Raw genomic sequence first — 20,517 nt, 5'->3', positions numbered from 1 at the left:
TGCGTTAGATATAGCTCCTGGGGCTAAAGGAATCAAAGGATTGGGGTGGAGAGCAAGATCAGGCTATTGAGTTGGATGATCAAACATGGTCAGAATCAATGGTGCAGCAGGCTCGAAGGGCGAAATAGTCTATGCCTGCCCATATTTTCAATGCTTCTAGGCCCTGTACTTGAGAATGGGACTGAAGTTCACTTCCAGTTTATTTGACTCTCCACAAACTTCCTTCCAAATGTATCACTTCATACTTCCATGTAAAATCTCATCTGCTCTGTGTCTGCTCATTTCACCAGTCTGTCTAACTGCTCCAGAAATGTGTTATTGTTACCCTCACTGTTCCCGATTAATTTCTTTCAGGAGGAAGCTTGTCGGAAGAGAAGGTAGGACATGTTCTTTACTGAAACTCTGCAGTTTGGTAAAATAAACTCAGTGAAGTGTTATTATGCATTTATTTCTTGGTAGTTGTTGCAATTTTAAAGGATATGTTCTTCTGGTGGCAACAATACACACACAATTCATTTGTGTGTATAATTCACACATAATTTTCTTATAATAACAAGCTTTATTGCAGTGATTAAACAGTATTAGATTCTACATAATTGCTCTATTGTAATAAATGACAAGATGTCAGATAAATAATACAACCTGGTTCCCAGGTCAGAAATGATCACCTGCCCAATGTTGGCTGTTAGTGCTTGTGACCTTCCCACTGACCCTGAGAGAGCCGCACGGTCCATGTTTCCAAGGAGTGGGTCACCCATGGAGCCTAGCCAACTCGAGAAATTCTCACGTTAAAGAGGGAACGGATTATATTTTTAGACTGTAATACAAACTGTGGCAACAGCTCAAACTTGTATTTATACAGCAGCGTAACTATAACATGAAGACCTCGGGTGTTTCAAGAAGCATTTTGAAGCAAATTAACACAGCTGCACAAAGAAATATTAAGATGGGTGACAGAAGTAGATTTTAGAGAGCGGCTTAAAGGAAGGGAGAAGAAGAGGTGGAAAGGATCAGTGAGTGAATTCCAGAGTTCAGGACCTTGGCAGCTGAAGGTCCAGTTCTCAATGGGCAGTGACTAAAATCAGGAATATTCAAGAGTTCAGAACTTGAGGAGAGGAAGGATCTCGGAGAGTTTTGGGTGCCCACCTATATTATTTTTTTTGATTGTTTCAGCCTTTGTCTTTGATCTTCAAACTTTGTTTGCAGTGCAGCAATTCGACAAGCTAAATATTTATCATTTCCTGTGATTGGTGATATCCTGATAACAAAGCTATTATCAGGTTTTGAACCTTTTTCATGACATGAGTGTTTCCATTCTCTGCAGTGACAAGATTAACATTTCACTTTGTACATTTTCTCTATCATCAAAAAAGCTGAAAATTTGACCATTTAAACACACCTGATATATTGTAACAAATACAACTTTATAACATCAATTGTTCAATGTTCACAGGATCAGTGATGACTACTTCGTACTCTCAATGTCTAATACTGCCCTGTCTATTGGAAAGTTCAATGGCCCTTTACAGTACACAGTATGGAGACAAATGATCAACTTAATTAACCCCGGTAAAATGTTTATATTAATTTTCATGATTATAAATTCAGTTTAGAAGGGACTAAAGTGTCTCCAAGATCCCAGATTAAATTCTCGCATTGCTGGTTATTAATTATCAGGAGATTCTCCATTCTCATATTTTGCTTTCTGTGGGTTCCTCTGGGTAAGTTTTTGAAGCCATCAGCACTGTTTGTCAAAGCAGTGAAGGGATGTGTATAACCAGAGAAACAGAGCATAAATCTTAGGATGTGAAATAGAATTGCTCCAGGAGACTGGACTGGTCGGGATTTTTAAAAAAATCACTTTATCAGAAAGACGTACAGACATTAGCGAGCAAGTGTTAAGTGGCGGATAAGCTGTTTGGTGGAATTGGACACCTTAATCAAGAGGAGGAGCTGCAGAAACTGTGAGTCTGCGCTGGATAAGGAAGGAAGTGTGGTGATCTTATTGAAATGTTCAAGGTTCAAAACACAACAGAAAATGTAAAAATCCACATGTTTAACACAGTCACAGAGTCTAGATCAAAGTAGGTATAGCTTTCAATCTAGAAAGGGAGGATGACAAGTCAGTTTGGATTGAGTGAGGTTGATTTTGTGAGTGAGTCCAGCGATCGCACTCCTCTCGTAATTTCCAAAGGGGTTTCAAAGTGGTCCACCCATTTTAGACCAGTGATGAGATCATTCTCCAGTCTGTTCCTCTGGGTGGGACATCACTATCCAGTGGAATCATAGAATCCCTTCAGTACAGATGGAGGCCATTCTGCACATTGAGTCTGCACTAACCATCCAATAGAGCATCCCAACCAGCCCCTATATCCTTAGCCTCACATATTTACCCCACCATTTGCCCTAACCCACACATCCTGGCATACTTAGGGGCACTTCAGCATGGCGAATCAATCTATTCTGCACATCTTTGGATTATGGGAGGAAACTGGAGCAGCCAGAGAAAAAGCACACAAAGGGAGAACATGCAAATTCCACATCGACAGTCACCCAAGGCCAGAATAAAACTCAGTAACAGTCATGCTAACCACCGTGGCACCATACCGCCCCTAACATCAAGGTTGTATTGAGTTTCCAGTGATATCAAATGTCTTCAGTTTGTACAGACAATGAGATCTGTCCTTATGTTTAGTGTGGGGACACTGGATATCTATTTCGAAGCTGCTACATAATTGCATGGGTTTGATCTCTGCTGTTGTTAATTTTCTGATCAATTATCTGAACTGCCATTCATCTTTGTGCAGCTATTTTTTTCCTTAAACTTGATGCTGTACTGAACTTTGTGGTGAACCATGGATGGTGGGGGTCATAGCCTTCGGGGTTTTCTTTATAGTACGAGTATACTTACTCTGAAATACCCCCTTAAATGTCTGCCACCGCTTCCCTATTCATGTATCCACGAGCCTGGTGTCCCAGTTCACTACCGTTAGCTCAACTCTCGTGTCCACATAGTTGCTCCTATTTAAGAGTCATAGAGTCATAGAGCAATACAGCATGGAAACAGGCCCTTTGGCTCAACCGGCCCATGCCAACCATGGTGCCCCCCCAGCTAGTCATAATTGCCCGCGCTTGGTCCATATCCCTCTAATCCTTTCCCATCCATGTACTTATTGAAATGCTTTTTAAATGTTACTATTGAACTTGCCTCAACAACTTTCTCTGGCAGCTCATTCCATATACGCACCAGTCTCTGCATGAAGGTGTTGCTCCTCAGGTCCCTTTTAAAACTTTTCCCTCACCTTAAACCTATGCCCTCTAGTTTTCAATTACCCTTTCCTGTGAAAAAGACTATGTGTATTCATCCTATCTATGCCCCTCATGATTTTATACATCTCAATAAGGTCACCCCTCATTCTCCTATGTTCCAAGGAATAAAGCCTTAGCCTGGCCAACCGTTCCCTTTAACACAGGCCCACAATCTTGTAAATCTTCTTTGCACTCTTTCCAGTTTATCAATGTCTTTCCTATAACAGGGCGATCAAAACTGTACACAATTCTCCAAGTGTGGCCTCACCAATGACTTATACGACTGTAACATAATGTCCTAACTTAGTTTAAAATACTGACCATTGACCCATTCTTTTTCCTTTCAAATTGGATTACAAATTCAACCATATTGTATTTGCTGCCACCGAGATGTGCCTTCACTCTGAGTTCGTTCATTATTCCTGTCACATTACGCAATGCCAGGTATAATGTAACCTACTCTTTGGTTAGCTCCAGGATGCGCTGCTAGAAGAACCTGTCTCAAAAGCATTCTATGAACTCTTCATCCAGGCATATGTAGCCAAACTGATTTTTCTAGTTTATATGTAAGTTAAAGTCAACCATGATTATTGCAATCCCTTTAATTCATCTGGTATACTGTGACCCACATTGTAGTTACCGTTGGGCTACAGAACACACCCACGAGTGACTTATTCCCCTACCATTCCTCATCGCCAACCAATTAGACATCCTGATCTGTTAAACCAAGGTCATCTCCAGCTATTGCACCAATGATGTCCTTGATCAGTAGTGCTACCCCTCCACCTAGCTTCCTATTCTTGTCTAGTGACATACACCCCTCGATGTTCAGCACCCAATTCTTTCCTCCTGCAGCTAGGTCTCCTTAATGTTATCAGATAACATTTATTTACTTCAATGTGCGATCTCAATTTGTTTACTTCTTAATGATTTGATTTTTTAAAATTTGATTTGATTTATTATTGTCACACGTTTTAACATACAATGAAAAGTATTGTTTCTTGCGCGCTATACAGACAAAACATACCATCGATAGAGAAGGAAACGAGAGAGTGCAGAATGTAGTGTTGAAGTCAAAGCTAGGTGTAGAGAAAGATCAACTTAATGCAAGGTACGTCCATTCAAAAGTTTCACAGCAGCAGGGAAGAAGCTGTCCTTGAATCGGTTGGTACATGACCTCAGACTTTTGTACCTTTTTCCCGAAGGAAGAAGGTGGAAGAGAGAATGTCTGGGGTGCGAGGGGTCCTTAATTATGCTGGCTGCTTTGACGAGGCAGCGGGAAGTGTAGACAGAGTCAATGGGTGGGAGGCTGGTTTCATTCAGATACAAAGCCTTCAGTTTTGTCTTTTTATTACTTTGTACCATCTAGTCTTGACTATTGGTGTATTCTTGGGTTGCATCTATCTGTCCATTCCTGCTATTCTATGGCCCTCATTTTCCATATTATTATTGTCTTCTGCCTTGTATCTACTCCTGGATTTGTTACATGTATTCTCCCTTCACCTCCTTGTTTAGTTTAAAGTCATCTTTACTTCCCCAGTTACGCAGTTCGCAAGAACATGTCTCCTAGCAGAGTTCAGGCATAGACCGTTCCAATGAAACAGCCCCGCTTCCCCCAGTATTTGTATCAGTGTCCCAAGAACCAGTTCTCACTTCTCCCACACCAATCATTGAGCCTTTGTTGGGGGGCAAACAGGAATGTGGCAGTAGGGGACAGTATAGTGAGAGGCACAGATGCTGTTCTCTGCAGAACGAGCGAGAGTCCAGACTGTGTTGCCTGCTGGTGCCAGGATTCAAGGCATCTGCTCAGAGCTGGAGAGGAACTTGCATTGGATTTTGATTCCAAATCTACAGTTAAACCTGAAAAGGACATACCAGAACTTACCATGTGGATCTAATTCAATATGCACTCAGTCTCTATCACACTCTGTTGTAGTCACCTGTCTCCCCATGTACCCCTTACAGCTGACCCAAACATTCCTGCTTGCATGGTCCCATCCCCAGCCCACATTTTCACCCAAATTGAACAGCACTCAGGGTGGACCAGGAATAGTGAGACTGCTTGTGAATAGGTATACAGGAGCCCACCCAGGGCCTGGAAATGTCTGGTAAGCGGCACACTGTAATAGAGTCATAGAGTCATAGAGGTTTACAGCATGGAAACAGGCCCTTCGGCCCAACTGGTCCATGCCGCCCCTTTTTTAACCCCTAAGCTAGTCCCAATTGCCCGTGTTTGACCCATATTCCTCTATACCCATCTTATCCATGTAACTGTCGAAACGCTTTTTAAAAGACAAAATTGTACCCGCCTCTACTACTACCTCTGGCAGCTTGTTTCCGACACTCACCGCCCTCTGTGTGAAAAAATTACCCCTCTGGACCCTTTTGTATCTCGCCCATCTCACCTTAAACCTATGCCATCTAGCTTTAGACTCCCCTACCTTTGGGAAAAGATATTGACTATCTAGCTGATCTATACACCTCATTATGTTATAGACCTCTATAAGATCACCCCTGAGCCTCCTACGCTCCAGAGAAAAAAGTTCCAGTCTATCCAACCTCTCCTTATAACTCAAACCATCAAGTCCCGGTAGCAACCTAGTAAATCTTTTCTGCACTCTTTCTAGTTTAATAATATCCTTTCTATAATAGGGTGACCAGAACTGTACACAGTCTTCCAAGTGTGGCCTTACAAATGTATTGTACAACTTCAATAAGATGTCCCAACTCCTGTATTCAATGTTCTGACCAATGAAACCAAGCATGCCGAATGCCTTCTTCACCACTCTGTCCACCTGTGACTCCACATTCAATGAGCTATGAACCTGTACCCCTAGATCTCTTTGTTCTATAACTCTCCCCAATGCCTTACCATTAACTGAGTAAGTCCTGCCCTGGTTCGATCTACCAAAATGCATCACCTCGCATTTATCTAAATTAAACTCCATCTGCCATTTGTCAGCCAACTGGCCCAATTGATCAAGATCCCATTGCAATCCGAGATAATCTTCTTCACTGTCCATTATTCCACCAATCTTGGTGTCATCTGCAAACTTACTAACCATGCCTACTAAATTCTAATCCAAATAATTAACATAAATGACAAATGACAGTGGGTCACAGGCCTCCAGTTTGAAAAACAACCCTTTACAACCACCCTCTGTCTTCTGTCATCAAGTCAATTTTGTATCCATTTAGCTACCTCACCCTTGGTCCCATGAGATTTAACCTTATGCAACAACCTACTATGTGGTATCTTGTCAAACGACTTGCTAAAGTCCATGTAGATAACATCAACTGCGCTGCCCTTATCTACCTTCTTAGTTACCCCTTCAAGAAGCTCAATCAAATTTGTGAGACATGATTTTCCACTCACAAAGCCATGCTGACTGTCCCTAATCAGTCCTTGCGTCTTTAAATGCCTGTAGATCATGTCTCTCAAAATACCTTTGAACAACTTACCCACTACAGATGTGAGGCTCACCAGCCTGTAATTCCCAGGCTTTTCCCTGCAGCCCTTCATAAACAAAGGCACAACATTTGCCACCCTCCAATCTTCAGGCACCTCACCTATGACTATCGGTGATTCACATATCTCTGCTAGGGGACCCATAGTTTCCGCCCCAGCCTCCCACAATGTCCTGGGATGCACTTCATCAGATCCCGGGGATTTGTCTACCTTGATGTGCTTTAAGACCTCCAGCACCTCCTTCTTTGTTCCCTGTACACTCCTCAGTTAATGGGATCTCTTGACTTTATTTTCTTAGTAAGTAACTGGGATTTCAAGTTTGCTTGACAAAAAAAGGTGCTGGTTCATTTTCAGAACATAACCTAATATGGGCGGGGGGAGGGGGGGGGGGGGGGGGGGGAGGTTTTCATCCAAGATTGTAACACATTTGTGGTCTGGCCTGGTATCGTACTAAGAGAAACTTCAGAACTCTAGGGTCGAGAGGGACCTGGATGTCCTGGTACACAGATTGCAAGAGTCTGCAAGTTCAGCAAGTCATTAATTATGCAAATAGGATGTTGGCTTTTATTTACAGGGGAATCAAGTGTAAAAATGTGTAATTGTTGGTGCAGCTGTACAGGGCCTTAGTGAGGCAACATCTGGAGAATTGTGTACTATTTTGATCTCTTTCCTAAAGAAATCATAATTAAATTAGAAGCAATTCAGAAAAGGTTCATTGGATTGATTCCTAGTGTGAAGGAGTTATCTTATGATGAAAGGTTGAGCAAGTTGTCCCTATACCAATTGAAGTTTAAAAGAATGAGAGGTGATCTTATTGAAACATATAAGACGCTGAGTGGACTCGTGGAGGAGTCGAGCACTAAGCGACAGTTTAAAAATGAGTTATCTCCCATTTGAGACTGAGATAAGGAGAATTTGTTTTCCATCAGAGGGTGATTTGTGTTGGAATTCTCTTCCCGAGTGAGCAGTGGAGCCTGGGTCATTCAATATATTCACTCAGATTAGCCATGATCTTATTGAATGGTCAAGCAGGTTCGAGTGGTCGAATGGCTGACTTCTACTCCTAATGCTTGTGTTCTTGCAATTTATGTTTTGTCTGGTTTCTTATAGGCTTGGATTGTGTACAACCTGTGTCGCTAGATCTACACACGGCTTCATGAAAACATCACTTTCCATCCACTTTATCCAGCTCTTTCTCTCCTCCCCCTTGAACCCCTCTCTGACTCTCTTCAATCTCATCTCTTGCTGTCTTGCACTTCTTCTCACAGTCTGTTTTCCCTCTCTCACATTCTTTCTCCCCTTGCCCTGTTATCTTTCTCCTACCATTCCCTAACCCTCACATGCTCTCATATTCTCAATCCATCCTTCCTTCCACCTACACTTTCACTCTCCCCATTCAGCCTCTCTCACTCACTTCCCACTCTTCTGTTCTGTCTCCCTTTTTAGCTTCTCTCTATTTCGTACCTTGATCTTTCCCACAATCTCCCTCTTCCCTGCGCCACAATCACTCCATTTCCCTGCCATGCACTCATCTGTTCCTCCTGCTCCCTATCCATGTTCTCCACCAACTCTCCCTCTCACCCCATTCCTGCATTCACTTCCATCTATCAGACTCTCTCTCCATTTTCTCTTCTTTCCCTTTTCATTCTAAATTCCTCATTTTCCCCTTCTGCTCTCTCCACAGTTCCCTCCCCTTCCCCACTCTCCATGTCCCCATCCCATTCCTGCTCCCATTTTCCCCTACCCCTCATTCTGCTCTCCCCTCACAAACCTCTCTCCTCTCTTCCTCACTCCTCACACTCTCTCTCCTCCCACCCTCTCTCTCTAAATCACTGACTGTGTTATTTTAACTTTCCCCCAGCTCCAGCCTCTCTGACTCTGGATCCAAACACAGCGCATCCCCGGCTCATCCTGTCTGAGGACCGGACCAGTGTGAGACTTGGAGAAAAAGAGCAGCTGCTCCCTGACACCCCGGAGAGGTTTGATCCATTGCTCTGTGTCTTGGCATCAGAAGGATTCACATCAGGGAGGCATTACTGGGAGGTGGAGGTGGGAGAGAAGACAGAGTGGATTCTGGGGGTGACCCGAGAGTCTGTGAACAGGAAAGAAATAATCTCCCTGAGCCCTGAGTCCGGATTCTGGATTGTGTGGCTTTTTCATGGAATTGGTTATTTAGCCTTCACCTCCCCTTCACTGACCCTCCTTACCCCGAGCGTGAATCCCCGGAAGATCGGGGTTTTCTTGGACTATGAGGGTGGACAGGTGTCATTTTACAATGCGGACAACATGTCCCATCTCCACACTTTCACCCACACTTTCACTGAGAGAATCTTTCCCATCTTCAATCCGGGATGGAATACCTATGGGAAAGACTCCGCACCGCTGACAATTCTGCGGCTTAAAAATCACTAACAGATCCATCCCATAATTTCACACCGTCTCCCTGCCTCCTGCCAGCTGTAAACTGATGGAACCTGTTCATATTGTGGTTATTATATAGAATTATAATTTACATTGGGGGCTCCATGGTTACATTTGTAAAATCACAGAATACTACAGTGCAGAAGAGGCCCTCCGGCCCATCGTGTCTGCACTGACTCATGAAATGCACTGACCTGCCCTCCTAATCCCACTTGCCAGCACTTGGCCCATAGCCTTGAATGTTATGATGTGCCAAGTACTCATCCAGGTACTTTTTAAAGGATGTGAGGCATCCCGCCTCCACCACCCTCCCAGGCAGTGCATTCCAGACCTTCACCACCCTCTGAGTAAAACAGTTTTTCCTCAAATCCCCCCTAAACCTCCCACCCCTCACTTTTTAACTCGTGTCTCCTTGTAACCGACCCTTCAACTAAGGGTAACAGCTGCTCCCTATCCACCCTGTCCGTACCCCTTATAATCTTGAACACCTCAGTCAGGTCACCCCTCGGTCTTCTCTGCTCCAACAAAAACAACCCAAGCCTATCCAACCTCTCTTCATACCTTAAATGTTCCATCCCAGGCAGCATCCTGGTAAATCTCCTCTGTACCCCCTCCACTGCATTCACGTCCTTCCTAAAATGTGGCGACTAGAACTGCACACAGTATTCCAGCTGTGGCTTCATCAAAACTCTATACAACTCCATCACGACCTCTCTGCTTTTGTAATCTATACCCCGATTGATAAAGGCGAGTGTGCCATATGCCTTTTTCACCACTCTATTACCTGCCTTTCCGCCTTCAGAGATCTATGGACAAACACGCCAAGGTCCCTTTGTTCTTCGGAATTTCCAATTGTCAAAACTTTCATAGTATACTCCCTTGTCAAATTATCCTTCCGAAGTGCATCCCTTACACTTTTCAGGGTTAAATTCCATCTGCCACGTTTCCACCCATTTGATCATCTTATCTATATCTTCCTGTTAACCACCTGGCCAATCTTTAGGTCATCAGCATACTTACTGATCCTACCCCCCACATAGTCATCTATGTCATTTATATAAATGACGAACAATAGAGGGCCCAGCATGGGTCCCTGTGGTACGCCACTGGTCACTGGCCTCCAGTCACTAAAGCAGCCATCTGTCACCACCATCTGTCTCCTACTGCGAAGCCATCTTGTCAGATCACCCTGTACCCCATGTGCATTAGCCTTCTTGATGAGTTTCCCATGTAAGACTATGTCAAAGGCTTTGCTGAAATTCATGTAAACTACATCAACTGCAGTACCCTCTCCACACACTTGGTTACATGCTCAAAAATTCAGTCAAATTTGTTAGGCATGACCTCCCTCTGACAAAGACATGCTGATTATCCCTGATCAAACCTTGCCTTTCCAAATAGAGATAGATTCTCTCCTCCAGAATCTTCTCCAGTACTTTCCCAACCACAGATGTGAAAATCACTGGTCTGTAGTTCCCTGGCTTGTCTTTACAACCTTTCTTAAATAGTAGGACCACATTAGCTGTTCTCCAGTCCTCTGGCACCTCCCCAGTTATGATGTGGAGATGCCGGCGTTGGACTGGGGTAAACACAGTGAGAAGTTTAACAACACCAGGTTAAAGTCCAACAGGTTTATTTGGTAGCAAGTTCTGCTAGCCAAGTTCCGCACACACGAGGACGGCCTCAACCGGGATATTGGGTTCATGTCCCACTATTTGTAACCCCCACAGAGTTTCACTGGCTGTCTTGTCTGGAGACAATACACATCTTTTTAGCCTGTCTTGATGCTCTCTCCACTCATGTTGTTTTGTTTCTTAAAGACTTGATTAGTTGTAAGTATTCGCATTCCAACCATTATTCATGTAAATTGAGTTTGTGTCTTTATATGCTCTGTTTGTGAACAGAATTCCCACTCACCTGAAGAAGGGGCTTGCAGCTCCGAAAGCTTGTGTGGCTTTTGCTACCAAATAAACCTGTTGGACTTTAACCTGGTGTTGTTAAACTTCTGTGTTTACCTCCCCAGTTGCCAGAGTTGTTGGACTTTAACCTGGTGTCATGAGACTTCTTACTGTACCTCCCCGGTGACCAGGGAGGAATTAAAAATTTGGGTCAGAGCCCCTGCAATTTCCTCCCTTGCCTGCCACAACAGCCTGGGGCACAATCCATCCAGACCTGGACATTTGTCCATTTTTAAGCCTACCAATACCTCCAATATCTTGTCATGCCCTATAATAATTTTCTCTAGAGCCTCACAGTCTCCCCCCCGAGTTCCATAACTACTTCCTCATTCTCATGGGTGAAGACAGATGTGAAAGATTCGTTTAACACCCTACCAATGTCCTCTGCCGCCACCCATAGATTTCCAACTTGTTCCCTAATGGGCCCTAATCCTTCCCTGGTTATCCTCTTCCCACTGATATACTTGTAGAATATCTTAGGATTTTCCCCACTTTTACCAGCCAGAGCTTTTTCATATCCTCTCTTTGCTTTCCTAATTGATTTCTTGAGCTCCATCCTGCACTTTCTGTACTCCACTAATGCCTCTGCAGACTTACTCCCTTCATACTTGTTAAAAGCCTCTCTTTTCCTTCTCGTTGTATCCTGAATGTCTCTGGTCATCCATGGTTCTCTGTGTTTGTTACATCTTCCTATTAACCTAGAGGGAACATGTTGAGGCCTGTACCCTCCCCATTTCATCTTTGAACAGCCCCTACCGCTGTTCTATAGATTTCCCCATAAGTAACACTTTCCAGGCTACCTTGGCCAGATCCTGCCTAATTTTGTTAAGACCATAAGACATAGGAGTAGAATTAGGCCACTCGGCCATCATCTGCTCTGCCATTCAATCATGGCTGATATTTTTCTCATCCCCATTCTCTTGCCTTTTCCCCAGAGCCCCTGATCCCCTTATTAATCAAGAACCTATCTATCTTTGTCTTAAAGACACTCAATGATCTGGCCTCCACAGCCTTCTGTGGCAAAGTGTTCCACAGGTTCACCACTCTCTGGCGGAAGAAATTCCTCCTCATCTCTGTTTTAAAGGATTCTTTAGCCTGAGGTTATGCCCTCTAGTTTTTCCTACTAGTGGAAACATCCTGTCCACGTCCACTCGATCCAGGCCTCGCAATATCTTGTAAGTTTCAAAAGGACCCTCCTTCATCCTTCTAATCTCTAACGAGTACAGACCCAGAGTCCTCAACCGTTCTTCATACGACAAGTTCTTCATTCCAGGGATCATTCTTGAGAACCTCCTCTGGACCCAGAACGGGGCCCAAAACTGCTCACAATACTCCAAATGGGGTCTGACCAGAACCTTATACAGCCTCAGAAGTACATCCCCGCTCTTGTATTCTAGCCCTCTCGACATGAATGCTAACATCGCATTTGCCTTCCTAACTGCTGACTGAACCTGCACGTTAACCTCAAGAGAATCTTGAACAAGGACTCCCAAGTCTCTTTGTCTCCCCCAATGCAAAACCTTTTTCTGCAACATGTCAATTTCTTTGTCCATAACAAATTTGAATTGAACCATGTTGTGGTCGCTATCACCAAAATGCTCCCTCACCAACACATCAACCACTTGCCCGGCTTCATTCCCCAGACTTAGGTCCAGCACAGCTCCTTCCCTTGTTGGATCCTCTACATATATTGACCTAAGAAGTTTTCTTGTATACATTTTAAGAACCCTACTCCATCTAAGCCCTTAACATGATGGGCTATCCCAATTAATGTTGGGAAAGTTGAAATCACCAAATATAATTACCCTGTTATTATTTGACTCTTCAAACAAAACAATCTGAGAACCACTGGAATAGAAACAGTTTTTTCTCAATGATTACACAGTTCATCATTAAATCCAAGAAGCAGAAACTCAACATGTTGTTTGTGTCTGTCACTGAGTGAGGGAGGCGGGTTTCTGGGGATTGATCGGATTATCTGTCACTCAGACTGAGGAAGGGGGTTTTCAGGGATTTAGGAAACAGATTGGGCGAAATCCCTGTCACTCGGGGACGAGAGGCGTGGAGACGAAAAGGTGGGAGGGGAGGGGAGGGGAGGGTGGGATTGTGGGTGCCGCTTGCACTTTCAGCATCTGTTGCCCTTTTAAGAAAGGTGTCCATGTTCGGAAAAGAAGTTGCCGAAATTCGCTACAGAGGTGTTGTTCAACCCAGTTGTCCAGACGGCTAGTGCGCGGTTCAGAATAACAGCAACAACAGGGGCTTTGTTCCCCTTTCAGTTGACTTGCTCGACCTGAGGTAGACCTGGGTTCTGCCTCCTCACCGCGTCCCGCTTCAGCTACTGCCAAATGACTGAGCTTTGTAGATGGGATTTAACAGTAGAAGGGACTAGGTAGATTAGAAATTAGTTATAGGAATCAATTTAACATCAGATAAACAGCTGTTTTAAATAAGTAACTGAATTATATTAACTTTTTTATGTTATAAACTTTATATGAAAAATTAATGTTGACTATTCATTCAAGGCCAATGTGCAAGATAAATTCGAACTGAAATGAAAGATGTAGAAACACAATGGACTTTTTGATTAAGAAACTGAAACGTAAAGTATGAAATATTCTGGGACGAAAGCCAGGCAGCAAGTCAATGTCAGACATAAGAAAATCAGTTAGGAAAACTGAATTTGTAGTTGAGAATTCTGATTAACTCTAAATAGCCAACTTGAGGATAATTCGCAGCTAATGTTTTAATGGGGTGGCACGGTGGTTAGCACTGCTGCCTCACAGCACCAGGGACCCGGGTTCAATTCCTGGCTTGGGTCACTGTCTGTGTCGAGTTTGCACATTCTCCCCGTGTCTATGTGGGTTTCCTCTGGGTGCTCCGGTTTCCTCCCACAGTCTGAAAGACGTGCTGGTTAGGGTGCATTGACCTGAACAGGCGCTGGAGTGTGGTGACTTGGGGAATTTCACAATCACTTCATTGCAGTGTTAATGTAAGCCTTACTTGTGATTAATAAATAAACTTTAATATGTGGTTTGAGAATAAGACAAAATATTGAAGTAACATATTTATACTGTTCTCCAAGAAATGAATTTGTAACATGCCAATAAAATGTAAGATTTATTCATGAAAGATACCAGCACAAATAATACAACAAAGTAACTTACCAATGCATATCTAGGCCGGGGAATAAGTCCAATAGATAAAGGTGCCTTCAATAGAGCCGATTTAAATTGGTTAGAGAAATGCTGAATCATTAGAGGCATTATGTAAAATGGACAGACAAATGACAGATTTATATTTGAAGGTGTCACAGAATAATTGATTGAAGGACATGCCATCATTAGATTGACAGATCAGTGAATGAATGCAATTGCTTTTAATTAAGTGCTGGGCTGATTAATTTGATCATAAAAAGTTCTGCTATTCGACTTTTTGGCATGAAATTTGAGATCTTTTGTGAAAGCTGCCAGCACATTAGCTGTGTAGGTGAAACCATCGATCTCCCGTTTTGGCCAAAATGAGATTTGTCTTGTTCTAATTGTATATTTGTATTCATTTCTTAATATTAATTTGTTATGATGTTTTATTCAAACATTTCAATGTATTAATAAAGCTAGTTTAATTGAAGATTTTCCTTAAATTTGAATACATTTTTTATGGCCTTTGTGAAAGTAAAATGTTAATAAAAAGATTTAGTCTTTAAATTAATCAGGCCACCTCGGAAAAATTTCCCACAACAAGCTTCTACCTGGAGGACAAGAGGAAGCAGAAGATCAACACGAACTCATAATGTGCTGTCGAGTTCGTCAACCATGTGATCTTTGTTACAACTTTTAATTTCAGATATCTGTCCGCAGATGGAGAATCATTTCCTGTGGTTTCTCTTCAAATGGCTCTGTCCTTAAACTCTCCTATTTCCCATCCGTGTGCTGACCCTCAGCGGCATCATCCAAAACACAAGGTCAGATTGCACAGGTACACTGACAGCTTCAACCCCCACCTCATCAACATCACTCTCGACCCTCCACTATCTTCTATTTCTCATGCAATACACCCAACACTCAGCAGACATTTCCACCAATTCAATATTTTTAAACAGATTTCATTTCTTTGGTTCCATCTCAAACTCAATTTTTTTCTGACAATTGTCTGTTACTGAACCAAACCCCTGACAACCGTGTGCGCCATTTGATCCTGAGATGATCTCCCGATTTCACATCTCCCCCATCACCAAGTTTCTGCTCCGTAACATCACTTGTCTCACGGGGCTTCAGCTCATCTGATGCTGGATTCCTCATCCAGGCCTTTGTTACAAACAGACTTGACAATCTCAATTGCCGGTCTCCCATCCCATAGCTTGTAAAACAAAATGATTCATTTAAAACTCTGCTGCCAATATCCTAACGATGATGTGGAGATGCCGGTGTTGGACTGGGGTGGGCACAGTAAGGTTAAAGTCCAAAACAAATAAAATAAATAGCATTACTCCTTCCTCAGGTGAGGAAGGAGCAGTGCTCCGAAAGCTCGTGATTCCAAATAAACCTGTTGACTTTAATCTGTGTTGTGTGACCATTTACGATATCCTAACGTGCACCTAATCCTGTTCAAGCGACGCCCCGGGTCACCCTGAACTACATGAGCTTGCAGTCGGCCGAAACCTCTATTTTAAACTTCTTGTCTTTGTCTACAAATACTTCCAACACTGTTTTCCTTTCTTATCTCAGTAACTATCAATAGCTTCTCAAATTCCCTTCCAATTCTGGTCTCTAGTGCATGTGCAATTTCTATCGCTCTACCATTGGCGATTCTGCCTTCAGCTGCCCAGTCTCTAAAACTCCCTGATTTCCAAAATCTCACTGCCCCTCTCCTATCGTTTCAAGAAGGATGCAAGGATGCAAAGCTGGGCTGAAAAATGGCAAATGGAGTTTAACCCTGATAAATGTGAGGTGATTCATTTTGTTGGACTAATTTAAATGTGGATTACAGGGTCAAAGGTAGGGTTCTGAAGACTGTGGAGGAACAGAGAGATCTTGGGGTCCATATCCACAGATCTCTAAAGGTTGCCACTCAAGTGGATAGAGCTGTGAAGAAGGCCTATAGTGTGTTAGCTTTTATTAACAGGGGGTTGGAGTTTAAGAGCCGTGGGGTTATGCTGCAACTGTACAGGACCTTGGTGAGACCACATTTGGAATATTGTGTGCAGTTCTGGTCACCTCACTATAAGAAGGATGTGGAAGCGCTGGAAAGAGTGCAGAGGAGATTTACCAGGATGCTGCCTGGTTTGGAGGGTAGGTCTTATGAGGAAAGGTTGAGGGAGCTAGGGCTGTTCTCTCTGGAGCGGAGGAGGCTGAGGGGAGACTCAATAGAGGTTTATAAAATGATGAAGGGGATAGATAGAGTGAACGTTCAAAGACTATTTCCTCGGGTGGATGGAGCTATTACAAGGGGGCATAACTATAGGGTTCGTGGTGGGAGATGCAGGAAGGATATCAGAGGTAGGTTCTTTACGCAGAGAGTGGTTGAGATGTGGAATGGACTGCCTGCAGTGATAGTGGAGTCAGACACTTGAGGAACATTTAAGCGGTTATTGGATAGGCACATGGAGCACACCAGGATGATAGGGAGTGGGATAGCTTGATCTTGGTTTCAGATAAAGCTCGGCACAACATCGTGGGCCGAAGGACCTGTTCTGTGCTGTACTGTTCTATGTTCTATTTTGGTTACTTGTAATTTGTCCACCACTGAAGTGCTTTGGGATGTCTATCCCGTTACAGACACTATCTAAATCTCGGTGGCAGTTGTTGAGGAGATGGACGTTTCTGGAATCAGCTGGGTCCAGGTAACTTTCTGTGGAAACGAAGGAGCTTTAATCATCATCCTCATTCGACCAAAACCGAATTATTGTTGGGCAGCCTCAGGATTATTTATAATCCACTGATAGTGCTGCTGAAACCCCGCCTGACAACTAAGCTTGGGGATCATTTGATGGTATTTCCTGTGTGATCTGAACAGAGGAATAACCAGATGAAGAGCGCAATGTAATGTTGCAGTGTGGGTGTCAATCAGTGTGTGTGATGTGTGAATGGAGCTGGTGAATCAGTGACACTCAGGATTACAGAATGTGGTGAGGAAGCTGAATCAGCTGAATTTGGGACATTGTCTCTTTCTAAAGCCCGGGGCTCCGAGGCCTTTCCCGGGCTCCCCTCCCCCACTCGCGCTTCCCACCACGTGATCCTGTGCTGAGTCCAGCCCCTCCCCCTGCCCCCGTTGACGCTGCCTGATCCTCCAATCAGAGCCGCGCTTCTTCCCGCGCTCTGACCTTGGGCTGGAGGTCAGCGCGCGGCCGCTCCTCGCGCTCTGGCCGGAGCTTTTCCTCCCGCGCGCCCGCTTTCCCCCCTCAGCCGCATCATGGGCGCTCATTCAACTCCTCCTGTCATCTGAGGCCAACACTTTCTCATGGGATGTCTAGTTTCACTCCATTCCATGGCCTCCTGAGAGTTTGCACCGAGGCTGCAATGAGGTGTGGAGCCGAGTGCTCCTGGAGGAAGCCAAACTGAACATCCCCCCGAGCCGGAGCAAAGAGCTGAATTCCAGAGGTGGAGTGAGAGTGACTGCCCTGAACATCAAGGCAGCATTTCACCCAGTGTGGCATCAAGGAGCCCCAGCAAAACACAACACAACTCAATGGCAATGGGGGGAAACTCTCCACTGGTTAGAGTCTGGATTATTACTCCAGGAATATCACCATCAAGCTGCTAAAGTCCCTGGTTCTGGAGACCCCAGCCAGGGGAATCATCCATCCAGCATCTACCCTGTATCAGACCCCCTCTCCTTTAAACTCTGGGGAACATCGACCGAGTTTATTCATTCTTTTCTCTTAAAATAATTTTCAATTCAATTCAATTTTGAAAATGTGGATTTGATCCGCTTCAAATATTAGATTATATAAAAATCATATGACCTCGCGATGGAAAGCGAACATTGGGCCCATCCAGCCTGTGATCCTTCAAAGACGGTCCTCACTTGAGCCGTTTTTAAATAGGGAATTCTTTCCTGCAGCACTGTGCTTCTGGTCAGCAGGTGGCAGCGGTGCGCTTTGTAACAATGAAAGACTTGAGTTCACACAGAGTCTCAACCCATCCCAGAAACTTACTGCACCCGCAATGAATCACTCACAAGTACAGGAATCGCCGTTACCTCGGAAAAGTAGAAACCACTTTAAAAACACACAGGGAAAAAAAACAGGTGAATGAGCAAATCATTCCTTCTTGGTGGTGCTGATTGATGGAGGAATGTTGACCAGGAACTCCCCTGCTGCTCTTTACCCTGGGATTTGAAACATCCACGAGACAGACGCTGCTTTTAGTTTAATATCTCACCGGATTGACTCAGCTGGTCGAAGGAAGATAGCGGTGACCCATTCAGCCCCTTATATCTTTTCCGCGTTGCATGGTTAATTTATTGCAACTCCATTTATCCACCTTATCCCCAATATCCCTTGATACTCAGGGAAGCTCCAATCATCCCAATATCTACAGGCTTTGGGTAGAAAGAATTCCACATTATTTCTACAATAAAGGTCGAGATGACCTTTCATCTGTGTTCTGAAACCTGAAACGTTAATTCTATTTCTCCCCACAGATGCTGCCTAACTGGCTGAGTATTTCCAGCATTTTTGTTTTACATTTCCAGCTTCCACAGTATTTTGCCCAGCTATTCACAATCTACATCAACAATTTGGATGAAGGACCCAAATGTAATATTTCTGCAGATTTTTGTGGAAGGATTGTTTAAATCTGAAATTTAATTCTGTTTCCCGCCACAGATGCTGACAGACCTGTTGATCCAGCATTTTCTGTTTTTATTTCAAATGTAAATATTGCAAGTTTGTTGACAATATGAAACTTGGTGAGAATGTGAGTGGTGAAGAAGATGTTAAGAGGCATCTGGGTGATTGAGACAAGTTGAGTGAGTGGTCAAATATATGGCAGATCTGCAATAAGATGGATAATTAGGAAGTTATCCACTTTAATAGGAAAAACAGAATGACAGTATTATCTAAATGGTGATATATTGGGAAAGGATTTACAAAGGGACCTGAATGTCCTTGTACATTAATAATTGAAAGCAAACATGTGGGTGCAGCAAGCGGTTACAATGGAAAATGCTATGTTGGCCTTCATTGGTAGGGAGCTTCACTATAGGAGCAAGGATGTCTTGCTGCAGCTGTACAGGGCCTTGGTGTGACCACACCTGGAGAATTGTGTGCAGTTTTTGTCTCCTTACCTACGCAAGGACATACTTGCCATGTAGAAAATGCAGCAAAGGTTCGCCAGATTGATTCCTGATTGTTGTACGAGATGACATTTTGGTGACTAGTCCTGTATTCACTGCAGTAAGAAAATTGAGAGGAAACTCATTGAAACGTATAAAATTCTGACAGGTTTGGACAGACTGGATGTGGAGATGTTGTATCCTCTGGCTGGGGATATATCATAAGAGTTCACAGTCTCATGATATGGCAAAGGCCATTTAGGACTGCGATGAGGAGAAACACCTTCACTCAGAGTGGTGAACATATGGAATTGTATACCACAGAAGGCATGGAGGCAAAATCACTGCATATATTGAATAAGGATATAGATAGATTTCTACATTCTAAAGGCATCATGGGGAATGGGCAGAAGGTGGGAGTATGACATCAAGGAGGCTCAAGAATGATCAAATCAAATGGTGGAGCAAGATCAATGGGCCGAATTGCCTTCTCCTGCTCCTAGTTTCGAAGCTTTTCAGATGTCCCATGAAGGTTTAGCAACCAAGTTTCTATGGATATCATTAAAGGATCAGGGTTTAAGTGCATGAAGAAAGAAAGAGAGAGAGAGAGAGAATAGAATGGGCCTGTGTACTGGACTGTGTTGTGAAGTGAGAGACTATCGATGTGATGCATCAGCAGCAATAATAGGCCTCTAGAGGGTCCAGGCAGGAAAATGTTTACCTTGGCTGGGGAGCCAGAATGGCAGATCACAGTGTCACACTTAAGTTAAGGCAATCTAGGACTGAGACCTATAGGTGTGTCTATGACTGGTGGGTTCAGAGTGGTTGCACCTCACAGTGCAGATGAGGGGCTCAGCGAGTGGACGACAAATATGATGAATCATAGAATCATAGAAACCCTACAGTGCAGAAAGAGGCCATTTGGCCCATCGAGTCTGCATTGACCACGATCCCACCCAGGCCCTATCCCTACATATTTACCCGCTAATCCCTCTAACCTACGCATCCCGGGACACTGAGGGGAAATTTAGCATGGCCAATTAACCTAACTCACACATCTTTGGACTGTGGTAGGAAACCGGAGCA

At 43.7% G+C, this 20,517-nt stretch overlaps 1 protein-coding gene across 1 annotated transcript in view; it reads left to right on the top strand.

The window, feature by feature from the left end:
* The window catches only part of LOC144497633 (uncharacterized), a 130,032-nt gene that overhangs the window by 2,253 nt on the left and 107,262 nt on the right, over positions 1–20,517 (top strand). Inside the window, 3 exon segments of the mRNA XM_078219075.1 lie at positions 355–377; positions 1,454–1,569; positions 8,640–9,187. Of these exon segments, the coding sequence (XP_078075201.1) occupies positions 355–377; positions 1,454–1,569; positions 8,640–9,187 (687 nt within the window).

Source organism: Mustelus asterias, chromosome 8 (assembly GCF_964213995.1).
Source record: "Mustelus asterias chromosome 8, sMusAst1.hap1.1, whole genome shotgun sequence".
Classification (NCBI taxonomy): Eukaryota; Metazoa; Chordata; class Chondrichthyes; order Carcharhiniformes; family Triakidae; genus Mustelus; species Mustelus asterias.
Note: the sequence above shows the minus strand (reverse complement) of the source record. Positions and strands in the feature narration are given on the sequence as shown.